The following is a 23,304-nucleotide window of genomic DNA, read 5'->3' as shown; positions in this document are numbered from 1 at the left end:
TTGTGACATTATTTAACCATCCATCTACAGCTAATACGATCAGACAGATACATCATTGATCACATATAAGCCAACAACAAGCCCAACATCGCCACGGCAGGTGCGCTCTCTCTCGCACATTCACACAATCACTCCAACTTCTCCAACTCCAAGGCAAAGCTGTTTCACTAAGACCACAAACAACCACAACTAACCAGCCTACATATCCACAACAATGCACAACAATCAGTTCTATATTGCGTCTATCTTCTGTTTGGCGCACATGGCTAATGTGCATACTTGCACAGGACTGTCGGCTCCGCTTGTCAAAAAAATAGAACGTATTTGTGAATAAATGCTTTGAATTCTGAATACTGGACTTGGTGAGCTTGGTGAGTTGGCTATGGGACGTGCACTTTTACCGCGCCATTCTAGGGCCGGATTGTGGCTTTCTTGGACTTCCATAGGTTTCCTCCTACTGCATAAAGCAAAGTGTCTCTCCCACGGAGGTTGGTCCTTACAGATACCCGTAGTTCTGACTTTAAAGTCAGAATTCTGACTTTTTTCTCAGAATTCTGAGATTAATGTCAGAATTCTGACTTTTTTCTCAGAATTCTGAGATTAAAGTCAGAATTCTGACTTTAATCTCAGAATTCTGAGATTAATGTCAGAATTCTGACTTTTTATCTCAGAATTCTGAGATTAAAGTCAGAATTCTGACTTTAATCTCAGAATTCTGAGATTAATGTCAGAATTCTGACTTTTTATCTCAGAATTCTGAGATTAATGTCAGAATTCTGAGATTAATGTCAGAATTCTGACTTTATTCTCAGAATTCTGAGATTAAAGTCAGAATTCTGACTTTTTTCTCAGAATTCTGAGAATAAAGTCAGAACTTAATTTTTTTTTACATGTGTGGCCCTAATCCTCTTCCGTATCTTCCGTACTCCACCGACTATCAATTGCAAGTTAAAACCGCCGACCACTAGAGTGCAAAAAACACAAAAGTACCTACAGCTAGTACCACTACTGTAGTGGTACTAGCTGTAGTAGGCCTACCGGTAGCAGTAGTAGTGGCTGTGGTAGTAATAGAAGTAGTAGTAGTAGTAGTAGTAGTAGTAAGTAGGCATTACACATCAGCCCAGTGATAACAACATACAATATCGCTGACCTAAAATATGACAAAACAGAAACAACTAAAATAATAAAGTTTTGAACTTTTCAGAATATATTTAATCAATGATGATGGGGACAAAACCCGTGATTTGAAGAAGTGGTAGGTGGATTTCCCCAGTGAAAAGGACACCAATGGGGGGTTGTTCAGTGGATACCTAAAATAAAACAGAATTTGGCGCAATGAGTTTAGTAGTCTGTGTATTGCCTGGACTTTTAATTGGCTCCATCTACATATGTTACGTATGCTGTGTGTGGCATAATGTGTGAGCAATACAGCTTATGTTTAAATAAACTATATTTATTAATGCAGGGGGAGCAAGGATTAGGAGACACAAAATACGTTCCGCCACTCTGTGGTGATACCAGCTTCCGCCACTGGGTGTCACTCATAACACTGATTATGGGACTGCTGCTTGAATTTGCCAGGAAACAGGTAGTACATTAGTATACCAGTATAGTATACCACAACAGTATACCAATTCCACAGAAAATTAACCTATTCCACTGAATACATATTGTACTGAGATTGTACCTATTCCACAGAAAATGTACCTAATCCACTCAATGCATATTGTGAGAACAAAATGCCCCCATTCTACTTTTTATTAAAATAAGAAAAGTGTACAAACAATGTATTGTGTCGTCAAAAATGATGCAAAATAATAAACAAATATAAGCATTTGGTTAAAAAAAACTATCGATAATGTTAGTTAAAATTAATAATTCACATTTTCAATATTTTCTGAAATCCCAATTTTATATCTTTAAATGTATAAACAGCCTTCAGGAAAGAACACATTGAACAATATAGTGTAGTTTTACCAGCTATAATGGATTACAATTTTTATAGTACAAAGTATTAATGGCTGATTGAATTTATCCTTGTTAAAAACAGTGAATAGTGCGATATGAATGTAGTTCTCTCAGATGTCACATGGTATTCTTATTCAGAAAAACAACATTAATTGTTTGGTTATTTTATCATCAAACAAAAGTCCTAGTCTGTTTGATTGACAGGTGAGATGATCAGGGGGGCAGAGTTTTTACCTCTATTACGTAAACCAGGACCGAGGAATGGATAGAGGGGCTCTCTAAAGGTGCAGCCGGTAGCAGAGTAGAGATGAACCCTGGCTTCTACATCATAGAAGGAGACCACACCCTCATCATAATCAACAAACACCCCCACCTTCTGGAGCTCAGCTCTCAGAGGGAGACGGACATCAGGGTCATCATTAAATACCAACCCATCCTTGTTAAAGTTAATATTCCAGTAACCTTTCTCAGGGGTCACCATGATCGCCCCTTTTCTATTGATTGACTCTCTGGCCACTCCTAAACGCCATGAAGTCTTGTCTTTAACCTGGACCTCAAAATAAAATCTCCCTGAGAAGAAGCTCTGCCTCGTGAGAACACATGTAAGATTTGTAAATCTCTCAGGGTGGTCCGGGAGTTTCCTCACTACATTTCCATTATATACTTGTTTCCAATCCTCAGTCAAAATTAGCAGGGGATTAGCTGTATCCGGATCCAGAGTAACATCTACTTCATACTGCTGGACCCTCTTCAGTACAGCATCATCACACAGCTTCTTCATCTCCATGTTCAGTGTCTCCTCCAGCTGATCCAGGGATCTCCTCAAGGTCCCTACGTATGACGGAGGACGGACCTCCACCGTGGTCCAATCCCTGGTGGGTGGAGGATCCTTCAGGGATCTGAAGGTCTGGAGGAAGTGGAGGTGGTCTTTAGTGTGTGAGAGTGGTTTCATCTCTATGCTTCTAATGGTCAGATCTTCTATTTCCTGCTCCAGCTCTTTGATGAGGTCTTCAGCTTGTTTCTGTGTGGATTTCAGTTTCTCTTCAACCGTTTTGTTGAGATCGTACCGGTGCTTTTCAATGCAGCGCTTCAGAGCAGTGAGGATCTGCACACCATCGGCTATCTCTCTGTCTGCAGCTGCTTTGCTACGTTTAACTGTGTCTTTGATCTCCTTAATCTTACGTTTTCTCTCCTGGATCATCGGCAGAACTTCAGCTTCTATCTTCCGCAGCTGGGCCATCTTCACTTCATATTCCCCCTTCAGAGGTACAACAGGATGGGACTTGTGGTCTGTCTCTCTGCAGAACTGACACACACACACCTGTTCAGTCTTGCAGAAGAGCTCCAGAAGTCGGTCGTGTTCCTTACACATCCTGTCTTCCAGACGGTCCATAGGCTCGACCAGCCGATGTTTCTTCAGGACTGCGAATCTCTGATGTGGCTCCAGGTGGGTTTGGCAGAAAGACATAAAACACACTAGGCAGGACTTCACAGCCTTCAGCTGGGTCCCAGTACAGACGTCACAGGGAACTTCTCCTGGTTCAACATGAGGCTGCTCTTTAACTAGTACAGACGTTCCAAACCGATCAACCATCTCTGATAAGAGGATATTGACACGTAGATCAGGTCTTGTGTAGAAACGCATGTTGCAAACCGGACATTTGTACTGTACTTCTCCATCCCAGAACTTAGTAATACAGGTTCTGCAGAAGTTGTGTCCACATGGTGTGGTAACTGGACTGTTGAACACATCCAGACAGATGGAACATGAAAAGTTCTCTTCAGGCCAAGAAGTGTTAGCAGAGGCCATTCCTAGACACAGACGACAAGGTTTATGTATTGAGCAATTCCGTTATTTTTTTTAATTCCATAACGGGAAAAGTGGTTTGGACTTCTCTAAAGGTTGTGCTGCAATACTCACCTTGTCGTTGTTTCTATCTGTCTTACAATTTTTTTCCAAAATGCGATTTATTTTCTTCTGAAACAGAACTGATTCCACGTCGGGTGGCTTTGGTTTCTCTGAACCTTCAGTTTCGTTTCATCAACATGACGTCCACTCCTCTCCTCCCCTAACACGTAGCTCCGCCCCCACGGCACATGATTGCACTGCATTGTTGCGCACTCTGTGGCCTCTTCAAATGCGTTGATGTTTGTTCTCTTCTTTCTGGAGTTAAAAGAGAGCCGGTGCAAAACGAGAGACATTCTGGAGATTTACTGGGAATTTTATTTATTTGTATCCTTTATTTTACCAGGAAGGTCCCATTGAGATACATTATCTCTTCTTCCAGGGAGTCCTGGTCAAGATGATTGGTATAGAATTTTTCAGTAAAAAGACGAACATAAAACAAAAAGCTAACAGACAACAGTTAACTAAAACACAGAGGTAAAAGCAATGTGCATGTTAAATACGGTGACATAGTTCTGTTAGAGATGTTTTCTGATATTTTTTCCAAAAAACAAATGAGGGTAATGAGTGCCTGTTCAGAACACTCTCAAAGGGAGCACATATTTGAAATGCGGTTTTACCTATTTCTGAATGAATGAATGAATGAATACTTTATTGTCATTGGCGGAGCAGTGAAATTATTACCAGTTACATTCCGTCCAAGAAACAAAAAAGACAGAAAAGGTAAACAAGAGGGTAAACGAGGGGGAAAAAAAAGAAGTTAATAGGGCACGGGATCCGCGTTGCATTGTGGGACGTGGCGGCCATGTTGATGGCTACGCGAACGTCGACATAACTCTGACATAACGTTGTTGAACGAAGAGAAGTAGCAGTAGAGTTGAGAAAGAATAGCTAGAAAAAATATGTTAAAATCCCGAAAAGGATCTGGAATTTACCTGGACACATTAAATAGAGATGCCAGGGACCGGTATGGTGACAAAATCAGCATTATTCATAATTTGGATCCATATGAAGTTCCAAACAATGAGTGGAGCACCGACGGCCATCAACATGGCGGCCACGCAAAGTAATTACGTCATGACACCCAAGCCCTATTCCCAAACTATGCTCCTCTAAGGGGGGCACAGTGTAGGGATTAGCAAAAAACATCTCAGCACATAAGCAACATATCAAAAACATCACAAACACAAGTGGGAGGGGGGAAGGGTGTCGGGGAGGGGAGGTGTCACAGCTCAGACACCGGGGGGAGGACGCAGCCACCGGGCGCATCGCATCACTCGCGGCATACTGTACTGTGACGAGGGACGGAGAGGGGGAGGGAGTCCAGTAGGCGGTGAGTCCAGGGGGTGTGTGTGTTATGTGTCGTGTGTGTGCGTGTGTGAGCCCAAGGACTCCATCTCCAACCAGACTCAAAACAGTGTCTCTCCCGTCTGATGCTGGTGACGAGGACACGACCGTTGCCGTGGAGACGACCACGAAGAGATGAACCCTGGGCAGAGCATATTTCTGCATGACAACCAGGAGAGGGGAGAGATATCAGCCTTCCAAGGCCGAAGTGGGGGAGCCGAATAAAGATAACGATTGCTTTGGGTCAGGCCGACTCTGCAATTTTCGCCTGCCTCTGCCTTAAGTCTATTTCTGGGTGAGAACAGTCAGTAACATTCTAACTAAACTAAACTATAACTGTAACTGGGATCATCGTTGTTGATCTACCTGGGTTGTTTGGAAATGACAGGTGGATACGCTGTACGCTATACAATTTCAAACAAAGTTTTACAGTCTGAAATAAACCAATCAAAGGAGTGAATGGGAAATATAGATCTCTGGCTTTTCTTCAGTTAGAGCTTGTACTGTTTCAGGCAATATCGCACATGGTGTTTGTAAAAGTAGGTCTCACACAGGCACACACACACCCATAAACAAACACAGGCACACACAAACACACACAGGCACGCAAACACGCGCACACTTAATAATCATATTTTACTAATCTTAATACGATCATTCTAAATCATTGGTGTTTGGAAGAATTCTGCTCTCCTCCTCACCTCACAGACCCAGAGCTATGCCCCTTTATTTTCCCCTTCATTTTCCCAATTAGCCCATATCAATCAGTTAATCACTCCCTGCCCTGCCACACACTATTTAAGGTCTCACCCGTGACCACACCCCTTTCCTTTTTTCAGAGACATTGAACACCTTGAGAGCAGTGACTTGTACTCCATGGGCCCTATTTGAACGGTCTGAAACGCAAGTGAGAAGCGCCAAGCGCAAGTAGCTTTGTGGGCAGTTCTACGGCGATTTCGCTATTTTACAGGCGCAAAAAACAACTCTTGCGCCCAGCGCAAATCTAAAAAGGGTTGGTCTGAAGTAATAATAATTAATTAATTCATTATATTTATATAGCGCTTTTCAATGACCCAAAGACGCTTACAGAAGGGGGGGACCTAACTCACCACCACCAGTGTGTAGCACCCACTTGGGTGATGCACGGCAGCCAATCTGCGCCAGAACGCTCACCACACACCAGCTTGAGGTGGAGAGTGAGGGAATTGATGAGTCAGCCAATTGTACAGGAGGATTATTAGGGGGCCAGATCGAATGAGCCTGGTTGGGCCAGGACACCGGGAAAACCCCTACTCTTTACGATAAGTGTCCTGGGATCTTTTATGACCTCAGTGAAGTCAGGACCTCGGTTTTACGTCTCCTCCGAAGGACGGCGCCTTCCGCAGCACAGTGTCCCCGTCACTGCACTGGGGCATCGGGATTGATGAGAGAAGGGGCCAGAGGGAAGAGCGCCACCTATTGGCCACCATCCGACACCACTTACAGCACCTGGTATTCCCAGGCGGTCTCCCATCCAAGTACTAACCAGGCCCAACCCTGCTTAGCTTCCGAGATCAGACGAGATCGGGCGTATTCAGGGTGGTATGGTGGTAGCCTAATTACCCGTAATTGAGGTTTGGGCGTAACGTGCAATAAACCAATGAGAGTGCCAGCTCCCATCCCCTTTAAGAGCCATGAGCGCATTTGAATCTTACAGTTGATATTTTGACAGCGCGTTTGCATTCTCCGATGAGACAGATGTACATGAATTTCAAACTTCAAATGGCTCAGTTTATGACCAAATAATAAGGTTTTCTTCCAGAACTTCAGAAATACTGAGTCCTCAAATAAATTTCGGCAAAGAAAACGTATATGATATAACATATGATATGCGGTAACTGTGGTTCTATTTAATGATATACGCAATACATTATAAACATTGTTTCTTATCAGTTCTCACCTCACTTATCAACTCCTCCCTCACCTCAGGCATTGTTCCAGCGTCTTTCAAGACTGTCAGAATAAAGCCTCTCCTCAAAAAACCAACTCTTAATACCACCGACATCCAGAACTACAGACTGGTATCTCTTCTTTCTTTCTTCTCTAAAGCACTGTAACGTGCCAATGCTAACCAACTGTCCTCCTATCTCTCATCTAACAACCTGCTTGACCCTCACCAGTCAGGCTTCAAGAAGGCACACTCCACTGAGACGGCTCCCCTCGCGGTGACTGAGTCCCTCCGTGCTGCCAGAGCCTCGCCCTGTCATCGGTTCTCATTCTCCTCGACCTGTCCACAGCATTTGACCACCGGATCCTCCTTGCCACTCTTGCTGAACATGGCATTGCTGAATCTGTCAAGTAATCTATCAAGTAACATGGAATGGCTCCTTGTCCAAACCTTGCTCGCTTGAAACTGGTGTCCCTCAAGGCTCTGTACTGGGGCCTCTTCTGTACTCCCTCTATACCAGATCTCTGGGCTCTGTAATTACATCTCACGGCTTTTTCTATCACTGCTATGCTGACGACACTCAGCTTTTTCTCTCTTTCCCCTCATCTGATAATGCCCTGATTGCAACACGCATATTGGAATGTCTGGCGGACGTCAGCACCTGGACAACTGCCCATCACCTGAGGCTTAACCTCAACAAAACCGAGCTCCTCCTAATCCCAGGGAAAGATAGCCCACACATGGATTTACTGGTCACCGTTGAGAACATCACTGTATCTCCTTCTCCTACTGCCAGAAACCTTGGTGTGGTATCGGACAATCAGTTATGCTGCACTGCAAACATCACTGCGGTGGCCCAATCCTGCAGATTTGCACTTTACAACATCCGCAGAATCCGGCCCTTCCTCACAAGGGAAGCAGCTCAGCTTCTAGTCCAATCACTGGTCATCTCCCGCCTTGACTACTGCAACTCACTCCTGGCTGGACTTCCTGCCTCTGCGATTAAACCCCTTGCAGCGCATCCAGAAGGCGGCAGCGTGCCTCGTGTTCAACCTACCGAAGTTCTCCCATGTGACTCCCCTCTTCCGGGACCTCCACTGGCTCCCTGTAGTAGCTCGCATCAGATTTAAGACGATTGTACTGGCATACAAGGCAGTCGATGGAACTGCCCCTGCCTACCTCCAAGCATTGCAAAAGCCACACACCCCAGCTCGATCCCTCCGCTCAACTACCTCAGCTGGACGTCTGGAACCTACATTACAGCCACTACGTCGCAAATTGGGCTTTCCCCAAACGCACCGCTTCGGTGTCTGTAGCTTTAATGCAAATGAGGAGGAGAGAGGCGGGTAAAGGAGGAGGATGGGGGTGTGACCCTGAGCAGCTTGCGGCCACGGTACCATACGCTCTGTTTACAGTGGATGATGTATTGCAATCGCGAGGCGCACACAGCCTTTGGCCGTGCTCTGTGAATATTCTAGAACACTCCGGCGGGGGTCCTTGAGCTCTATATCTAAATAATATATTATACATCGATATCTTTATCATATAATATATATTATCATGGCCAAAAGCTGGGTGCGCCTCCAGACGATATCATGAATCTCAAACGACTGCATCGGGTACTCCAACGTCTCTGGTTCATCCACGTCCACATCAATCTGAAGTAGCCTGAACCACGACATGGAGGAGAAGGGATTGTTGCCCGTGATTGTTGACCGTTTGTCTCCCGCCAGAGCCTCGCTGCCAAGGGACCACCGCTGCCAAGGGACCACCTCCTCGGCAGCGGGCAGCGCTTAGGCACCACCTGCGGGAGACAACGTGGGCAACAATCCCTTTCTCCTCCATGCCGTGGTTCATGTAACCTAATTCAGGGAGTCATAGCCAAAGTTCCTTTCCCCCAATTCATTCTCAACCATGGCTGAGCTAACCCCAACTACAGTCTCGTTGTGGAAATACCAGAGACGTCAAAGAACCGATGTGTTATGCGCCAGAACACCAACACCAGAACGGTTATCCAAATAACAAAGAAGTGTTGCAAGTGTGTTACACACACTTGCGTTACAGTGTGTGTAATCACACACACATACACACACGTGGCGCTCGCATGGTTGTAGCTCATCGTCTCATTGGCGGGCCAAATTCTCTGGGCGGGCAAGGCGGCATCTCCCCTTACGACGACATACGGGGAAAATTCCAAAACGGCCCGTCTGAGCTTTGTTTTTTCAAAGGCGGAGAAGAATACCTAGTGCTTGTTTTACACCCAATGAAATTTCTAGCTACTGGGGGAGCATAGGTAGGCTAGGGTAACTCATATTAATGTTAGAAAACCTCAGAAAGTGATTTTATTTTATTTTTTTCAAGTTACGAAGTCTGAAGTAGTAAGTGTCAGAGAATAGGCGGAATCCTCCCATTGACCTCCATTGTAGAAAATTGTATTTTAAAAGTAGAATATCTTAAAGTATAAAATATAAAGAAAATGGGAAAAATGCACGCGATTCCAAGCTAATCGGAGATAGGTCCCAAAGTTTGTAGAGAATAATATGGAAGAAAGAATAAAACTCAAAGGAGAATTCCACTAGTTGAGACATGAATCTGTAATGAAAGTGGGTCATATATGTAGTCGAATAGTAACATAAATTTCAGATGTTGTGCCTGACCGAGGAGGCAGACAGTGACTTTTTGGTGCTTGTGGATTGAAGACGACATTTCCCACAATGCCAATCAGCGTTCACTTCCTGTGGGACGTAACATAACAGCCGATCAGCCTTCACTCCCTGCAGTCCAGCATGAACAGCAGCATGGAGGAGAAGTGATTGTTGCCGTTTGCAGACTCCCGGAGCTCTATATCTAAATAATATAATATATAGGTATCGATATAATATAATATATAATATCACGGCCAAAAGCTGTGTGCGCCTCCGGATGATATTATGAAAGACTGTGTCGGGTTGTCGGACGTCTCTTGTGCTTCCACAAAAAGTAAAGACTCGTAGTGGGGGTTATCTCGGCCAGAGTCCTGCACGGGTTTGGGTACCCGACGGGTGAACCGCACAATATCGATGAAATGTGGAAAAATAATGTATGTACTATGTCGGACAAGGGTGCTGGTCAGATCGGACGCCTCAACAGCACGGGTCGGTCACGGGTTTTGCAATTGCGAGTGAGACTTCCCCGGTGCTGGAGATGTTATTCAGGAGCACATGTTTAAACTAAAACAGTCCACAGTGGATGATGTGCTTTTTTGCACAGCAATCTGAAGCACCACGCCAAACACCAGATAGTGTAATTCCCCGGCATATTGTGTCTAATTTTCCTTCAGGTGCGGGTCGGGCATCGGGATCAATTTATAGCGGGTCTGGTCGTGTGCGGAATGTAATTCCAGGGTACGGGCGGGTGCTCGCCCCAGGTAACGACCGGCTTATGATTGGTCTTTACCATGGCAGCGCGTCACTCGAGCAAACAAGGCAGTAGGAACAAGGCAAGGCGAAGAGTTGTTTTTCGCCCAGATCACACACAACCTTTGTCAAAAACAGTCAACGGTTTACTGATATGTTTGACAAACAACGCAGTCCTGAATAAAGCATGCGTGGCCTGATATGAACTTCAACTTTAGGATGGTAACTTAAAGTAAAACTTCATATTTTCGGAATTCCCATGGGCGGATTCCCATGCTGGTTTTTTGGTTTAGTCAGAAATGAAACCTAGAAACCCAACAACAACCATGAGATCCACTTACGTGGGCGATCAAAATGAGCAGCTGACGCATCACCAAGGGTGGATCACTGATTAGGCTACTGTCCGAAGGTCACCTGCAGAGAAAGCTATATGACCAGGCGACTTCCTCTTTAGGTATTAGTAGCAGAGAGACTAAAGCGTGACAACAAGCCAGGCATATCTTGGAAATTACATTTTATTTGAATTTAGCTTTTTTCTTTTAATCAACGTTTCGTTTCTGAGGGTTCTTCATGGATTTCTGGACTTCATTGGCAGCAGGTGTTGCCTTGCTCTGGCTCCTGTGTTTTATAGACGGTAAGAGACCATGTTACCATGTGTGATAGGGAACCTCCGCCTTGACACCCGGTCAGCGTCTGCCTGGGAATCGATTTGTGGGACTGGGGAATCGAGGAACGTTTGTTGACGTCAGTTCCTGACCTTGCCTAGAACTGTGAGCCAAAAAAAACGGTGTTTGAATTCCAGGTGAAAAAGGTGGTTCCCCTACACACTTTAAAGTATAACTTTCAGCTGGAATTAGAACACTAATAAAAAAGTAATCGTTTTGGCTCACAGTTCTAGGCAGGTCAGAGACCTGAAAAAAACATTCCCGTGAGGGCCACACGGACCAGTGAAGCAAGTCAACGCTGAAATTTACTTTAATCCAGTGGCAGAGGATTTTTGCTTTCATTATTCTCTGACACCCGGTACACTATTCATCCCAACTCCCCAGGCAACGTTGTGCACGAGCTGCGACTGCTCTTCCAGGCTCTCACCAAGCTGGCATGCCACCTCTACTTGGCGATCCTCCAGCTGCGCCGCGGCGCGAGCCACTTCATCCGCAGCGCGAGCAACTTCATGAACCGCACCCAGCAGCAGCCCCCTCCATATTCCCCAAAAGGAAACACGAAACACAGCGCCCACCACCAACCTCATTGGCGGAGGGGCACGCTACACTTCATAGAAGCGATGTGCTTGGTGTGTGAAGCAGTTCCCAATCTGACGTGCGCGGTGCTGCTCAGCTTGGGCGAGGCGCTCTGCCACGCCCTGCAGGGTTTTTCTTACGTGCTCTTTGCTCCGTTACGCTCCATTCAGGCGTTTCTGTTCTCGCAAATGAACGGAGAGAAAGAGAGGTGGGACAAAGAGCGCCACCTCGCGAAAGAGACCGAGAAAAATATGAACTCCAAAGTGCTTGAGTACATCTCGCTGTGTGGTCAAGACCCCTTCACTGCTCTGCGAAGAGTGGCCGTGCCCCCGAGATAAAATATCATTATTCATCGCTTACCATATTATAATGTAGGGGATACATGTAAGATAATGCTTTATATTGGCTGACTGGCACTAAAGGGCGCTTTGTGTAGTCGCTATAGGAGATATGTGGCTGAAAAGCATTCATTGTGTGCAATAGTTGTGGCTTGAAAAGAGTACTTTGTAACCGGCGATGAACGAAATATAAAGAAAATATTTGTTCTATTACGCAGCCTGTGAATTGTATACATCTGCAATAAAGTTACATTTATTTATTTTTTTATTTTCTTTTTGTGGCAGATACTGGCCTACAGAAATGAAAGAGAAATCTCTCAAACAACATTTCTATTCAGATAGTAGGCCTATGTTATAATGCGTTATGCAACACATTTAGCTTACTCTATGGCCTATTAGGGTAAGTTTTCGGCCTCCAACTGTTCCTAAATAGATAAAGTTTGGATGATAACTAATTGGAGACAATTGAAAGTCATGTGTAACATTGTTGAGTAGTTGTAGTACCTGTTATGGCGCGCTTTATTGTCAACGGGGGAGGGGGGAGGATGTTTTAAGTGCAATATTTATTCATAACATCAGAATATAACATAAGAATAATAAGTCAAAGTTAGATCAAATTAATAGTGCATATATTTCAGCTTTCTTTAGACCGTTTCCGGTCAGGATTTTATTTTTATTTTCATACTTGGGCGATGTGGTCTGACCAGTGGGGGCCGTGGCCCCCCCTGGCACCCATGTGGCTACGCCCCTGGCTATACATGACACAGTACCGACCTGATATTTGACTACCTTATTCTATGGCCTGACTTGGACTCCCACACCGAACCTTGACCCTGTCGGACAGAAATTGGTGATAGGCCTACATCCTCATCCCCAATCACAATCCCTGGACGATTATCTATGCAATATTTGGTTCGCAGCGATAGCAGCGTCTATATATCAACCACCATATCAACGTTAGAAAACAGTATACCGTAATGACCCGAATAAAGGACGAACCCACTTTTCAGACGCATTTCCAGGAAAATAAACTCGTCCTATATTTGGGTCATTATAGTCTTAACATTTGTTTGGCGCGAACCAAAAGAATATTTGTAATAACTTTCAAACTAAACGTTTAGAATTACTGATTGAAGATTAAGACAATTAAATGTATATTTCTCGGTAGAAAGGTTATCAAAACCCAATTTAATGCCGAATCTATATCAAAATATTGCAATTTCCTCTGAGAATAAAAGCCTATTTTTGTGCGCAAATGTTGCTCCTGTTGCTGTTAGTTCGTATGAATCTTACGAACATTTTTGCATAACCCTTTAAGATATCATGCAAAGCATTGTTTGAGGATACGTTGCATAGATCGACCCATCGGGCTGTCTGTGCCTGAATGCGGGGGAGAAACCTGCTGAGCTGCCCTCACCAGCCGTCCCTTCTCCAGCTCGGCCCAGGTAACGACCGGCTGATTGGTGCTTGCCATTGGCAGCGCGTCACTCGAGCACACAAGGCAGTAGGAACAAGGCAAGGGGAAGAGTTGTTTATCCCCCAGATCACACGCAACCTTTGATTGAACCTATTGATTTGTTTGACCAGCAACGCAGTCCTAAATAAAGCATGCAAAGCCTTCAGAAATAGGCAATTCAATTCCAACACACTGTTTAAGTATAATGCTGCCTTATGGGTAGACGTAGACCTGGCTTGCAACAAAGGTATTAGTACACCTGACAGAGGGCGTATTCCAATGCTGGTTTGTCGGTTTAGTCAGAAACGAAACCTAAAAACCCAACAACAACGACGATCTCCTCTTCCGTGGTAGCAGGGCGATCAGAATGAGCAGCTGACGCATCACCAATCTTTACCATTAACTATTAGCTGAGGCAACTCCCGGAGGACCCCTGCAGAGAAAGCTATACGACCATGAGCAACTTAATGTTAAGGTAGGGTATTAGTAGCAGAGAGACGATAGCGTGACAAGCAAGGCATATCTTGAAATTACATTTTATTTTATGATTATTTTTGGTTTCAGAGAGGACTTCATGGATTGGTGGACTTCATGTTATTGCCTTGCTCTGGATCCTTTGCTTTTTAGACGGTAAGAGACCAGAGTGTCCGACATGATTGGGAACCGCTTTATAATAGACACCAAGTCAGCGTCTGGGGAATCCAGGAAAGTTTGTTGACGTCAGTGCCTGCCCTGCCAAGAATTGTGAGCCAAAACTATTACTTTTTTTATTCTCAGTGTTTAAATTCCAATTGAAAAAGGGGTTTTCCCTACACTTTAAAGTGCAAGTGAACCAACTGTTTCAGCTGCAATTAGAACAAAAGTAATCGTTTTGGCTCACAGTTATGCAGGTAAGGAACTGACTTGGAAAATAAGAAAGAAAATGGTCTGAGGGTTCTGGGAAGGAGCGTTGGGCACGGCAACGGGAAGGCGCGCGTGATCACGGCGCGTGTCCCTAACGGCGTGCGTGAGGGACAAAAGTTGAACTTCGGTTAACTTTATGCAAATAATCACGACTCTGACACCCGGTACTCTTTATCCCCAGGCAACGCGGTGCACGAGCTGCGGCTGCTCTTCCAGGCGCTAACCAAGGCGACATGCCACCTCTACTTGGCGATCCTCCAGCTACGTCGCGCGGCCAGCCACATCATCCGCGGCGCGAGCAACTTCTTGAACCGCGCCCAACAGCAGCCCCCTCCATATTCCCCAAAAGGAAACACGAAACACAGCGCCCACCACCAACCTCATTGGCGGAGGGGCACGCTACACTTCATAGAAGCGATATGCTTGGTGTGTGAAACAGTTCCCAATCTGACGTGCGCGGTGCTGCTCAGCTTGGGCGAGGCGCTCTCCCACGCCTTGCAGGGTTTTTTTTGCGTGCTGGCCGCCCCGTTACGCTCCATTCAGGCGTTTCTGTTCTCGCAAATGAACGGAGAGAAAGAGAGGTGGGACAAAGAGCGCCACCGCTTGAAGGAGACCGAGAAAAATATGAACTCCAAAGTGCTGGAGTACATCTCGCTGTGTGGTCAAGACCCCTTCACTGCTCTTCGAAGAGTGGCCGTGCCCCCGAGATAAAATATCTTTATTCATCGCTCACCATATTATAATGTAGGGGATACATGTAAGATAATGCTTTATATTGGCTGACTGGCACTAAAGGGCGCTTTGTGTAGTCGCTAAAGGAGTTATGTGGCTGAAAAGCATTCATTGTGTGCAATAGTTGTGGCTTGAAAAGAGTGCTTTGTAACCGGGGATGAAACAAATATAATAAAAAACATATTTGTTCTACAACGCAGCCTGTGAATTGTATACATCTTCAGTTAAGTTAGGCCTACATTTCCTTTTTTTTTTTACTTTTTTTTGTTGCAGATACTGACATACAGAAATGAAAGAGAAATCTCTCAAACAACATTTATATTCAGATAGATGTATGATTGTCAAGTTATCTGGGTTATGTTCTCATTTGTGCTTGACCAACTTGAAATGGCACTTGACAGAGGACGCAGGACAGCTCAAATCATTCCCCTTCCTTTTATTGAACATGAATTGGTTAATACATGATCAACAAGCATTCCGTATTATGATTCGGATTCGGATTAGGTTGAAAACCTAATGATAAAGACAAATTAAATCAAATTAGTTCTCAAATAAATCAAAATGCCTAATCAAACATTTAACTCAAATCCAAATATCTGTTAGATATCATAAACAAATCCAAGTACATCGGTTAGATATCATAAACAATTATATCTAATTACAATATCACTATGATATCTAATATCACTGTGTTGTAAAATAACAATGGTCTTCCACACAAACATTTTCACCATGTGCGCCTCCACCAAACGTGCCCAAGACGTCACTAAGGACGTCTGCCCATGCGCTGTCACATGGAAGACATGACAAACGAGAAAAAGTGCCAGAAACATACGCATTGTGCAAACTACACCTTAGTTAAAAAAAAAAGAAAATTACATACCAATGCGTGCCCTCGTGTCCTCCAATGCACAAACCCTTCATAGCCCGGCCGGAAATCGCGGACCTTTATTGCCCCACCCGTGCTCACTCACCTCACGTGCCATAATCAGGCAAGTGCCACCCGGTGTGTTTACAAATCGAACACGTGTGATTTGCGCATTTCACCTCCACGCCACTAGAGGTCGTCATCAACGATGCGATGCTATTTTTTAATTTAAATTACAATATCACTATGATATCTAATATCACTGCTTATTTGAAGCTTTGGTATCATTGTGCACGATATATCGCAAGCGTCGAAGATGAAAGGGAGGGTAGGCAATTTGGAGCCAGATGGAGTAAGCTATATTAATCTATCTGCCTAGCATTTGATTTATGAAAACTAAAGAGAATTTATGGCAAATGCGTTAAAAACGAATTTGAATATCCAATCTTAAATATTATTATAGCAAGGTCCATGCTACACTCCCACTCTGCAACTTATATTAGGCTCCCCAAGACAAAAGGACGCATGGGGGTGGTGTTGAAAGACTGGTTTATTGTAAAGGTTTGTTGAAAATGATACATGGCCTTGTGTTGTTTCTTGTTGCCATCTAGGAGAACTCTTCCTAAGTGTGTGTGGGGATGGCTGTTTTAACCTGTGCACACTGATTACTTAATGGGCTACAGGTGTGCAGCCTCACCTGGAGCTGTCTTCGAAATCGTTCCCTATCCCGGTTATAGTGCACTATATAGGGTGCTCGCCATTTTGTAGTTGTGTTCGAATTCAGTGTGTTCTCAACCTTTTTTGATCAAACGCCCCCCTGACCGTACCCTGATCCTCTGGCGCCCCCCCCCCCCCCCCAATAAAAAAATAAAAATAAACTAACAACCCCACTCACACTCGTGTTATATTGCTTAAAGTTGTCAGTGCATCCTTTTTCATTGATTTTGCGTTGGTCACTAATAGCAGTGAATGCCCTCTGAGTCGGTTTTGGTGCAAAAAATATAAAAATATTAATGACATGCAATTAAACTTCGAGCGAGCGAGCGAGCGAGCGAGAGAGAGAAAAAAAACATTCATTCACCGTGACCGCAGTGCGGGTACTCCCGCGACTCCCGGCCGCCACGTCTCCCGTCGTGCCGCTGCACCCTGCGGCCCGGGCACCGTGACCTTGGGCACCGTGACCTTGGGCACTGCGACCACTCCCATGTCTCCCGCGACTCCCGCCATGCCCCGTGAATGAATGGCCCAGGAACCACGGGCACCGCGGCCCGGGCAACGCGGACTCCACGAAAACAGATCGCACGCAGAGGCCAAATGAGGCCTATATATTTTGTATTTGAAATGCAACAGCCTTTTCGTGGAGACTACGCTCAGAGCAGCTGGAACTGAACAAGAGGAAGAAGGAAAACGGGCTATGAAACAAAATTTGATATTTTTTTCTTGCTATCGGCCATGTTTGATGTGTTGGTTAATGACCTGTTAACCTGCGACTAACCATTGCGCATAGACAGTAAGAAGTAGCTGAGACGGTAGAGGGGTTAGAAACCAATAAATGAAAATAGGCTTTATTTCAGGTAGCCTATTCTTTCACCCGAAAAATAACAAATAAAAAAGAAACAAGTTTAAAATCCCCCCCAAAAAATGGAGTCACGTTCCCAGCGCCCCCCTAGGTTGTGCTAACGCCCCCGTTGAGAAACCATGCACTATATAGTGCACTTAAAATACCCCAAATTTGAGTTTACATAATGTACCCTACATGTTACTCCCGTATACCACAATGGAATGCCGTTGTGTTCTATTTCATTCCTACTGACCGCCAGAGGCGGTGCTTTAGCACTGGATGTTCCATCTCGCGCATGCGCAGGTCGAGTAATTATACCAAAAAAAGTCACCTGTGACACCTGGGTGACCCGAGAAAGTCTACATATTCCGGAGTCACCCGAGGTTCTGTTCCTTCTATTTTCTCACGGTAGCGTACTAGCAGGACACACAAACATTGATTGTTGTAAGAGATACCATATTAGCTTGTCGCAAGTAGCCTTGTAACCCAAGGGTTGGTGCCTCGATTTGACTTCGTCCACCAAGGGCTGCGACTTGCAATTTGTTTGATTTCGGCAGGGGTGAGTAAAGTGTGAAGGCTACGCGTAGACGACTGATTTCACCTTTCTACCCTTTGCACCTTTCTACCCTGAGCATTAATTGGCGGCTAGTTTTCAGTCGCTGTGTTATTCTTTCGGTCTCGCACCGTTTCTCGGGTGCGTTCGCCTAAGCCCGGTTGCTCATTTGTATGCGCCAGTGCGCGGCTTGGGGTCCAAGCCGCCGTCACTGTATTTATTTAGCCAGTTGCGCTCTTTGATTAATCGCCAGTGAGTGGCTTGGGTTTCCAAAAGCCGTCACTATATTTTCCTGGCGCCGTCACTCTATTGTCGGGCGCATTATTGCTCGGGTGCTCTCGCCTGTAGCTTGATTGCCTAGCCTGCGCTGATTGCTCTCCGGTGGGCTGCTTGGATTACCAAGGCTCGCCGTCACTGTGTTGTTGCCGGGGTGTCGCGTCGTTGCTCGGGTGCCCTCGCCTAAAGCTCGATTGCCTAGCCTGTGTTAATTTGCTCTCCAGTGGGCTGCTTGGGTTTCCAAGGCTCGCCGTCACTGTTATTGTCGGAGTGTCGCGTCGCTCTGGTGCCCTCGCCTGTAGCTCGCCGTCACTGTTATTATCGGGCTGTCGCGTCGTTGCTTGGGTGCTCTCGCCTAAAACTCGATTGCCTAGCCTGTGTTAATTTTCTCTCCAGTGGGCTGCTTGGGTTTCCAAGGCTTGCCGTCACTGTTATTGTCGGGGTGTCGCGTCGCTCGGGTGCTCTCGCCTGTAGCTTGCCGTCACTGTTATTGTCGGGGTGTTGCGTCGTTGCTCGGGTGCTCTCGCCTAAAGCTCGATTGCCTAGCCTACTGATTAATTTGCTTCCAATTAATTTGCCGACATGCTAAGCGCCCATAGTTGTGTCGCCTGCATGGCCTCCCTGCAGGCGGAGGATGGCCATGACCAGTGCCCTGCATGTCTCGGGGTTGAACACCTCAGGGAAGCAGTGTCAGATAACCCGCGCATGAACTGTAGTTTCATGCCTCATGCACTGAGGCTAGCTAGGTTGGCTGAGGTGGAGGGCAGACCAGGGTTGCCCCCTTCGGGTCTTGGTCAGATTAAAGCCCTCCTACAGAACCTCCAACCAGCTCAGGGTGTACCAGCCGCGGCCCCTGCGGCTGCGGAACCCACTTATACAGAGGATGACATGCTGTCTACAGCTGCGTCCTGTAGCCTCTTTGCAGAGGAGGAAGAGCAAGCGTCCCTTGCCTCTCAGGCGCTCTCTCAAGGGTCTGTGGGCTGCTCGGCTAGAGGGTCAGTGTCCGGCCGCAACACTGTTAGACCAGCCGTGCGAATGGCCCTGGCAAGGCTGGGGTTGGATGAAGCTCCTGTTTCATCTGCACCTGTGAACGCCTTTTTTCCACAGGCCGCTCAACCTCCGTTTTCTCTTTGCCCCCCTCTGAGCCGTACATCGCAGAGCTTCATAGATGCTGGCCAGATTCAAGGGCTCTCTCCCAGCACACTAGTGATAGCAGAGGTCTGGCAACTATGGCCAATGCTGATTCTTATGGCTTGGACCGGTTAGCTCCGATTGAGCCTGCTATAGCGTCCCTGGTTGTCTCCCCGGACGAGGCTCTGAGAACCGATGCGCGCTGCCCTCGGCCCCAGTGCCGGATTACAGATGACCTCCTTACCAGGAGTTACAACATTGCTGCCCGTGTGGGACGTCTTGGGAATTTGCTTTCTCACATCGTTCTGGCGCTGTCTCAGACTATACGGGGGTCAGGTGCTGATCCTTCAGCACAGACCCTCAGTGATGCTTCACTGCAAACTTTTGCGTACATGACTAGGGAGCTAGGCAGGTTAATGTCAACTGTTACATTGGCGCGCCGCCAGGTTTGGCTGGCGCAGTCGGCCCTGTCGGAGGTGTGTCGACGGACCCTCCTTTCTCTTGGGCCAGCTGCTCTTCAGGCCCTGGAGCGAAGTGTACAGGTTGGCCAGGCTAGCCAGCAGTTTGCTAGCTTACGGCGTGCACCTCTGCTTCATTCTAGGCCGGTGGCCTCTGCGGTACCCCGTGCCAATAGCTCTCAACCACGTTCAGGTGGACAATCGAGGGGCCAGCACTTCTCAGCACGGGCTGACCAGCGCCGTAGCTCTGCGCCACGGGTGGCTTTTCAGGCGCCAAGAGGTTCGGCGCCCAGCCGCCGCCCCCCCCCCAGGTAGGTACTAGTCCAAGGGCCAGTCGTCCCCCAGGTAGGTACAAGGGGCCCCAGGTAGGTACAAGTCCAAGGGCCAGTCGGCGGACGCTTTTCTCAGAAGCACCTGAGCTACTGGCAAGAGCAGACCACACACCCTTGGATAGTGTCCATGCTATCCAACGGGTACACACTCCAATTCCGACGCCGGCCCCCAACTGTCAGCGGGATCAAGGTTACCGTGGTTACCAATCCCGACAGATCCCTGGTCCTGAGACCGGAAGTAGCCACCCTCCTTGGGAAGGGTGCTATCGAAGTAGTAGAACCACAAGAACAGCTCGATGGGTTCTACTCAACCTACTTTCTGGTACCGAAGTACGATGGCGGGTTTCGCCCCATTCTGGACTTGAGAGGGCTGAATCAGTTCCTCAAGGTTCTTCCCTTCCACATGCTGCATGTTGCGGACGTCCTCCTGGCTATCGCTCAGGGGGACTGGTTCGTATCAATAGACCTGAAAGACGCTTACTTTCACGTCCCTATTACCCAACGTCACAGGCGGTTCCTCCGCTTTGCTTTTCTGGGCAAGGTGTACCAGTTCAGGGTTTTTCCGTTCGGGCTGCCTCTGGCCCCGCGTATATTTACACGGTGTGTAGCAGCAGCCCTGTCACCATTACAGGCCACAGGTATGGCGATACTGCCATACCTGGACGACTGGTTGGTCATTTCCCCAACTCGGGAGCAGGCGGTCAGGGACACAGCCATGCTCCTCAGCCATGTGGACCGGCTTGGCCTCATGGTCAACTTTACCAAGAGCAACCTTACACCATGTCGGGTTGTGAGCTATCTGGGGCTGGTGCTCGACTCGGTGGCCATGCGAGCCTGCCTCTCTCCAAAGCGCGTAGCTACCATTTTGCAGCTGCTACAGCGCTTCAGGCGGGGGAAGTTGCTGGAATACCGCCTCTTCCTTCGACTTGATAGGCATGCTGATCTCAGCATCCATGGTGGTCCCACTAGGCCTTCTGGAATTGCGTCCCCTTCAGATCTGGGTGAATGGTCTCCACCTGGACCCCAAGTGGCAGAGACACAAGATGGTCAGGGTGTCTGGGCGGTGCCTTCGGGTCCTCAGACCCTGGAGAGAGAGGGCATACCTGATTGCGGGGTCGCCCTTAGGGAGGATAGCTTCCCGGCGGGAGGTTGTGGAGACGGACGCCTCCCTTTCCGGCTGGGGTGCAGTATGGCAGTGCAGGACTGTCAGAGGCCAGTGGGATGCCCAGCAGAGACTGGAGCATATAAATGTGCTGGAACTCCTTGCGGTGTTCTTAGTTCTCAGGCACTTCCTTCCAGTTCTGAGGGACCGACATGTTCTTGTCCGGACAGACAAAACCTCCACAGTCTACCACGTCAACCATCAGGGGGGCACCAGATCGAGGCAAAGCCTGCGGGTCACGCAAAGGCTCCTTCCGTGGGCGTTCCCCCATTTTCTAAGCCTGAGGGCTGTCCATGTTCCAGGTGTCCGGAACACAGCGGCAGACCTTCTCTCTCGCCAAGGGCCACCCCCCGGAGAGTGGAGACTCCATCCGGAGGTGGTGGGGATGATTTGGTACAGGTTTGGCAGGGCAGTGGCGGATCTCTTTGCTTCCGAAGAGACCACCCATTGTCCCCTTTGGTTCTCCTTGACGGAGAGGACCCGTCCCCTAGGGCAGGACGCTCTGGCTCATGCTTGGCCAGACAGCCTGCTTTATGCATTTCCCCCAATTCCCCTTTTACTGGCAGCGCTGGACAGGGTCCAGCGTGGCTGTCACAGCCTACTTCTGGTGGCTCCACATTGGCCAGGAAGGCCATGGTTCGCACCATTATTGAAACTCCTCAACGGAGAGCCTTGGTGCCTCCCAGAGAGACAGGACCTTCTGTCTCAGGTAGGCGGACGCATATGGCACACGAATCCGGGCCGCCTGTGGCTGTGCGTGTGGCCCCTGAGAGACAGGACCCGCTGCTGACGTCTTGCGACCAGTCAGTGGTCTGTACCATTTTTAGTTCAAGGGCACCCTCCACTAGGTTGCTCTATGCAAACAGGTGGAAGTTGTTTTCCCAGTGGTGTGTGGCGCGGGGCAAAGTCCCGGGGACTTGCTCAGTGGTAGTGATACTACACTTTCTGCAGTCTGTGTTGGACAACAGAAGAGCTGCGTCTACCCTGCCCGTTTATATGGCCGCGATCTCGGCCACACACGCAAGGGTGGATAACCAGACGGTAGGGTCCCACTACCTAATCACGCAGTTTCTGAAGGGGGCCCAGAGGCTTCAACCGCCGCGATCCCTGAGGGCACCATCATGGGACCTGCAAGTAGCTCTGAGGTCCTTATGTCTACCCCCATTTGAGCCACTAAGTCAGGCAGACCTGACGCGGCTGTCCATGAAGACGGCATTTCTGCTTGCCATGGCAACTGCAAAATGGGTCGGTGAACTCCATGCGTTGTCAGTGAGCCAGGCGTGTTTGCGCTGGCACGCAGATGGGTCAGGAGTGGTGCTCTGGCCGAACCCATCCTTCCTACCCAAACGATTGTCTCCCCATCATGTAAATCAATCGAGTTGGCTGCTTTCAATCCCCCAGGCTCTCCAGGGGGTGCAGAAAGAGTGTCAGACCTGTTGTGCCCGGTGCGGGCGCTTAGGGCATATGTTGAAGCGACAACCAGCTTGCGTAAGACAGATAACCTCTTTGTCTGTTACGGGGGCTGCAGGAAGGGGGCTGCCCTGTCGAAACAGAGACTCTCACACTGAGTTGTGGATGTGGTCTTGAATGCCTATAGGGCACAGGGGCTCCCTGTGCCCTTGGCCGTTTAGTGCCACTCTACCAGGAGTATGGCTACATCATGGGCTGCCTTGAAGGGGGTTCCACTTCAGGACATTTGCTCCACGGCTACATGGTCCTCATCATGTACGTTTGCCCGATACTACAGGGT

General features: G+C 47.5%; 2 protein-coding genes and 1 non-coding gene across 3 annotated transcripts in view; 1 reads left to right on the top strand and 2 right to left on the bottom strand.

Moving 5' to 3' along the window:
• Nucleotides 1-1,194: 1,194 nt before the first annotated feature.
• LOC115534719 (E3 ubiquitin-protein ligase TRIM39-like) lies at nt 1,195-4,004 on the bottom strand. Its single transcript, XM_030345895.1, has 2 exons — nt 3,890-4,004; nt 1,195-3,780 (listed from the first exon to the last, which is right to left on the bottom strand). Exon 2 carries the CDS (start codon nt 3,776-3,778, stop codon nt 2,153-2,155), a length of 1,626 nt encoding a protein of 541 aa, XP_030201755.1. The 5' UTR covers nt 3,779-3,780; nt 3,890-4,004; the 3' UTR covers nt 1,195-2,152.
• A 2,693-nt stretch (nt 4,005-6,697) lies between these two features.
• Nucleotides 6,698-6,816, bottom strand: LOC115534918 (5S ribosomal RNA). The gene has a single exon (XR_003974383.1). It is a non-coding gene; the product is annotated as a 5S ribosomal RNA (ribosomal RNA).
• A 6,907-nt stretch (nt 6,817-13,723) lies between these two features.
• LOC115534227 (uncharacterized) overlaps nt 13,724-23,304 on the top strand; it is a 31,129-nt gene continuing 21,548 nt past the window's right edge. Inside the window, exon 1 of the mRNA XM_030345040.1 lies at nt 13,724-14,052. Within this exon, the coding sequence (XP_030200900.1) occupies nt 14,034-14,052 (19 nt within the window). The 5' untranslated portion in view covers nt 13,724-14,033. The remainder of the gene's footprint in view (nt 14,053-23,304) is intronic.

This window comes from Gadus morhua, chromosome 21, assembly GCF_902167405.1.
Source record: "Gadus morhua chromosome 21, gadMor3.0, whole genome shotgun sequence".
In the NCBI taxonomy this organism is placed as follows: Eukaryota; Metazoa; Chordata; class Actinopteri; order Gadiformes; family Gadidae; genus Gadus; species Gadus morhua.
This window is presented reverse-complemented; position numbering and strand designations above follow the sequence as displayed.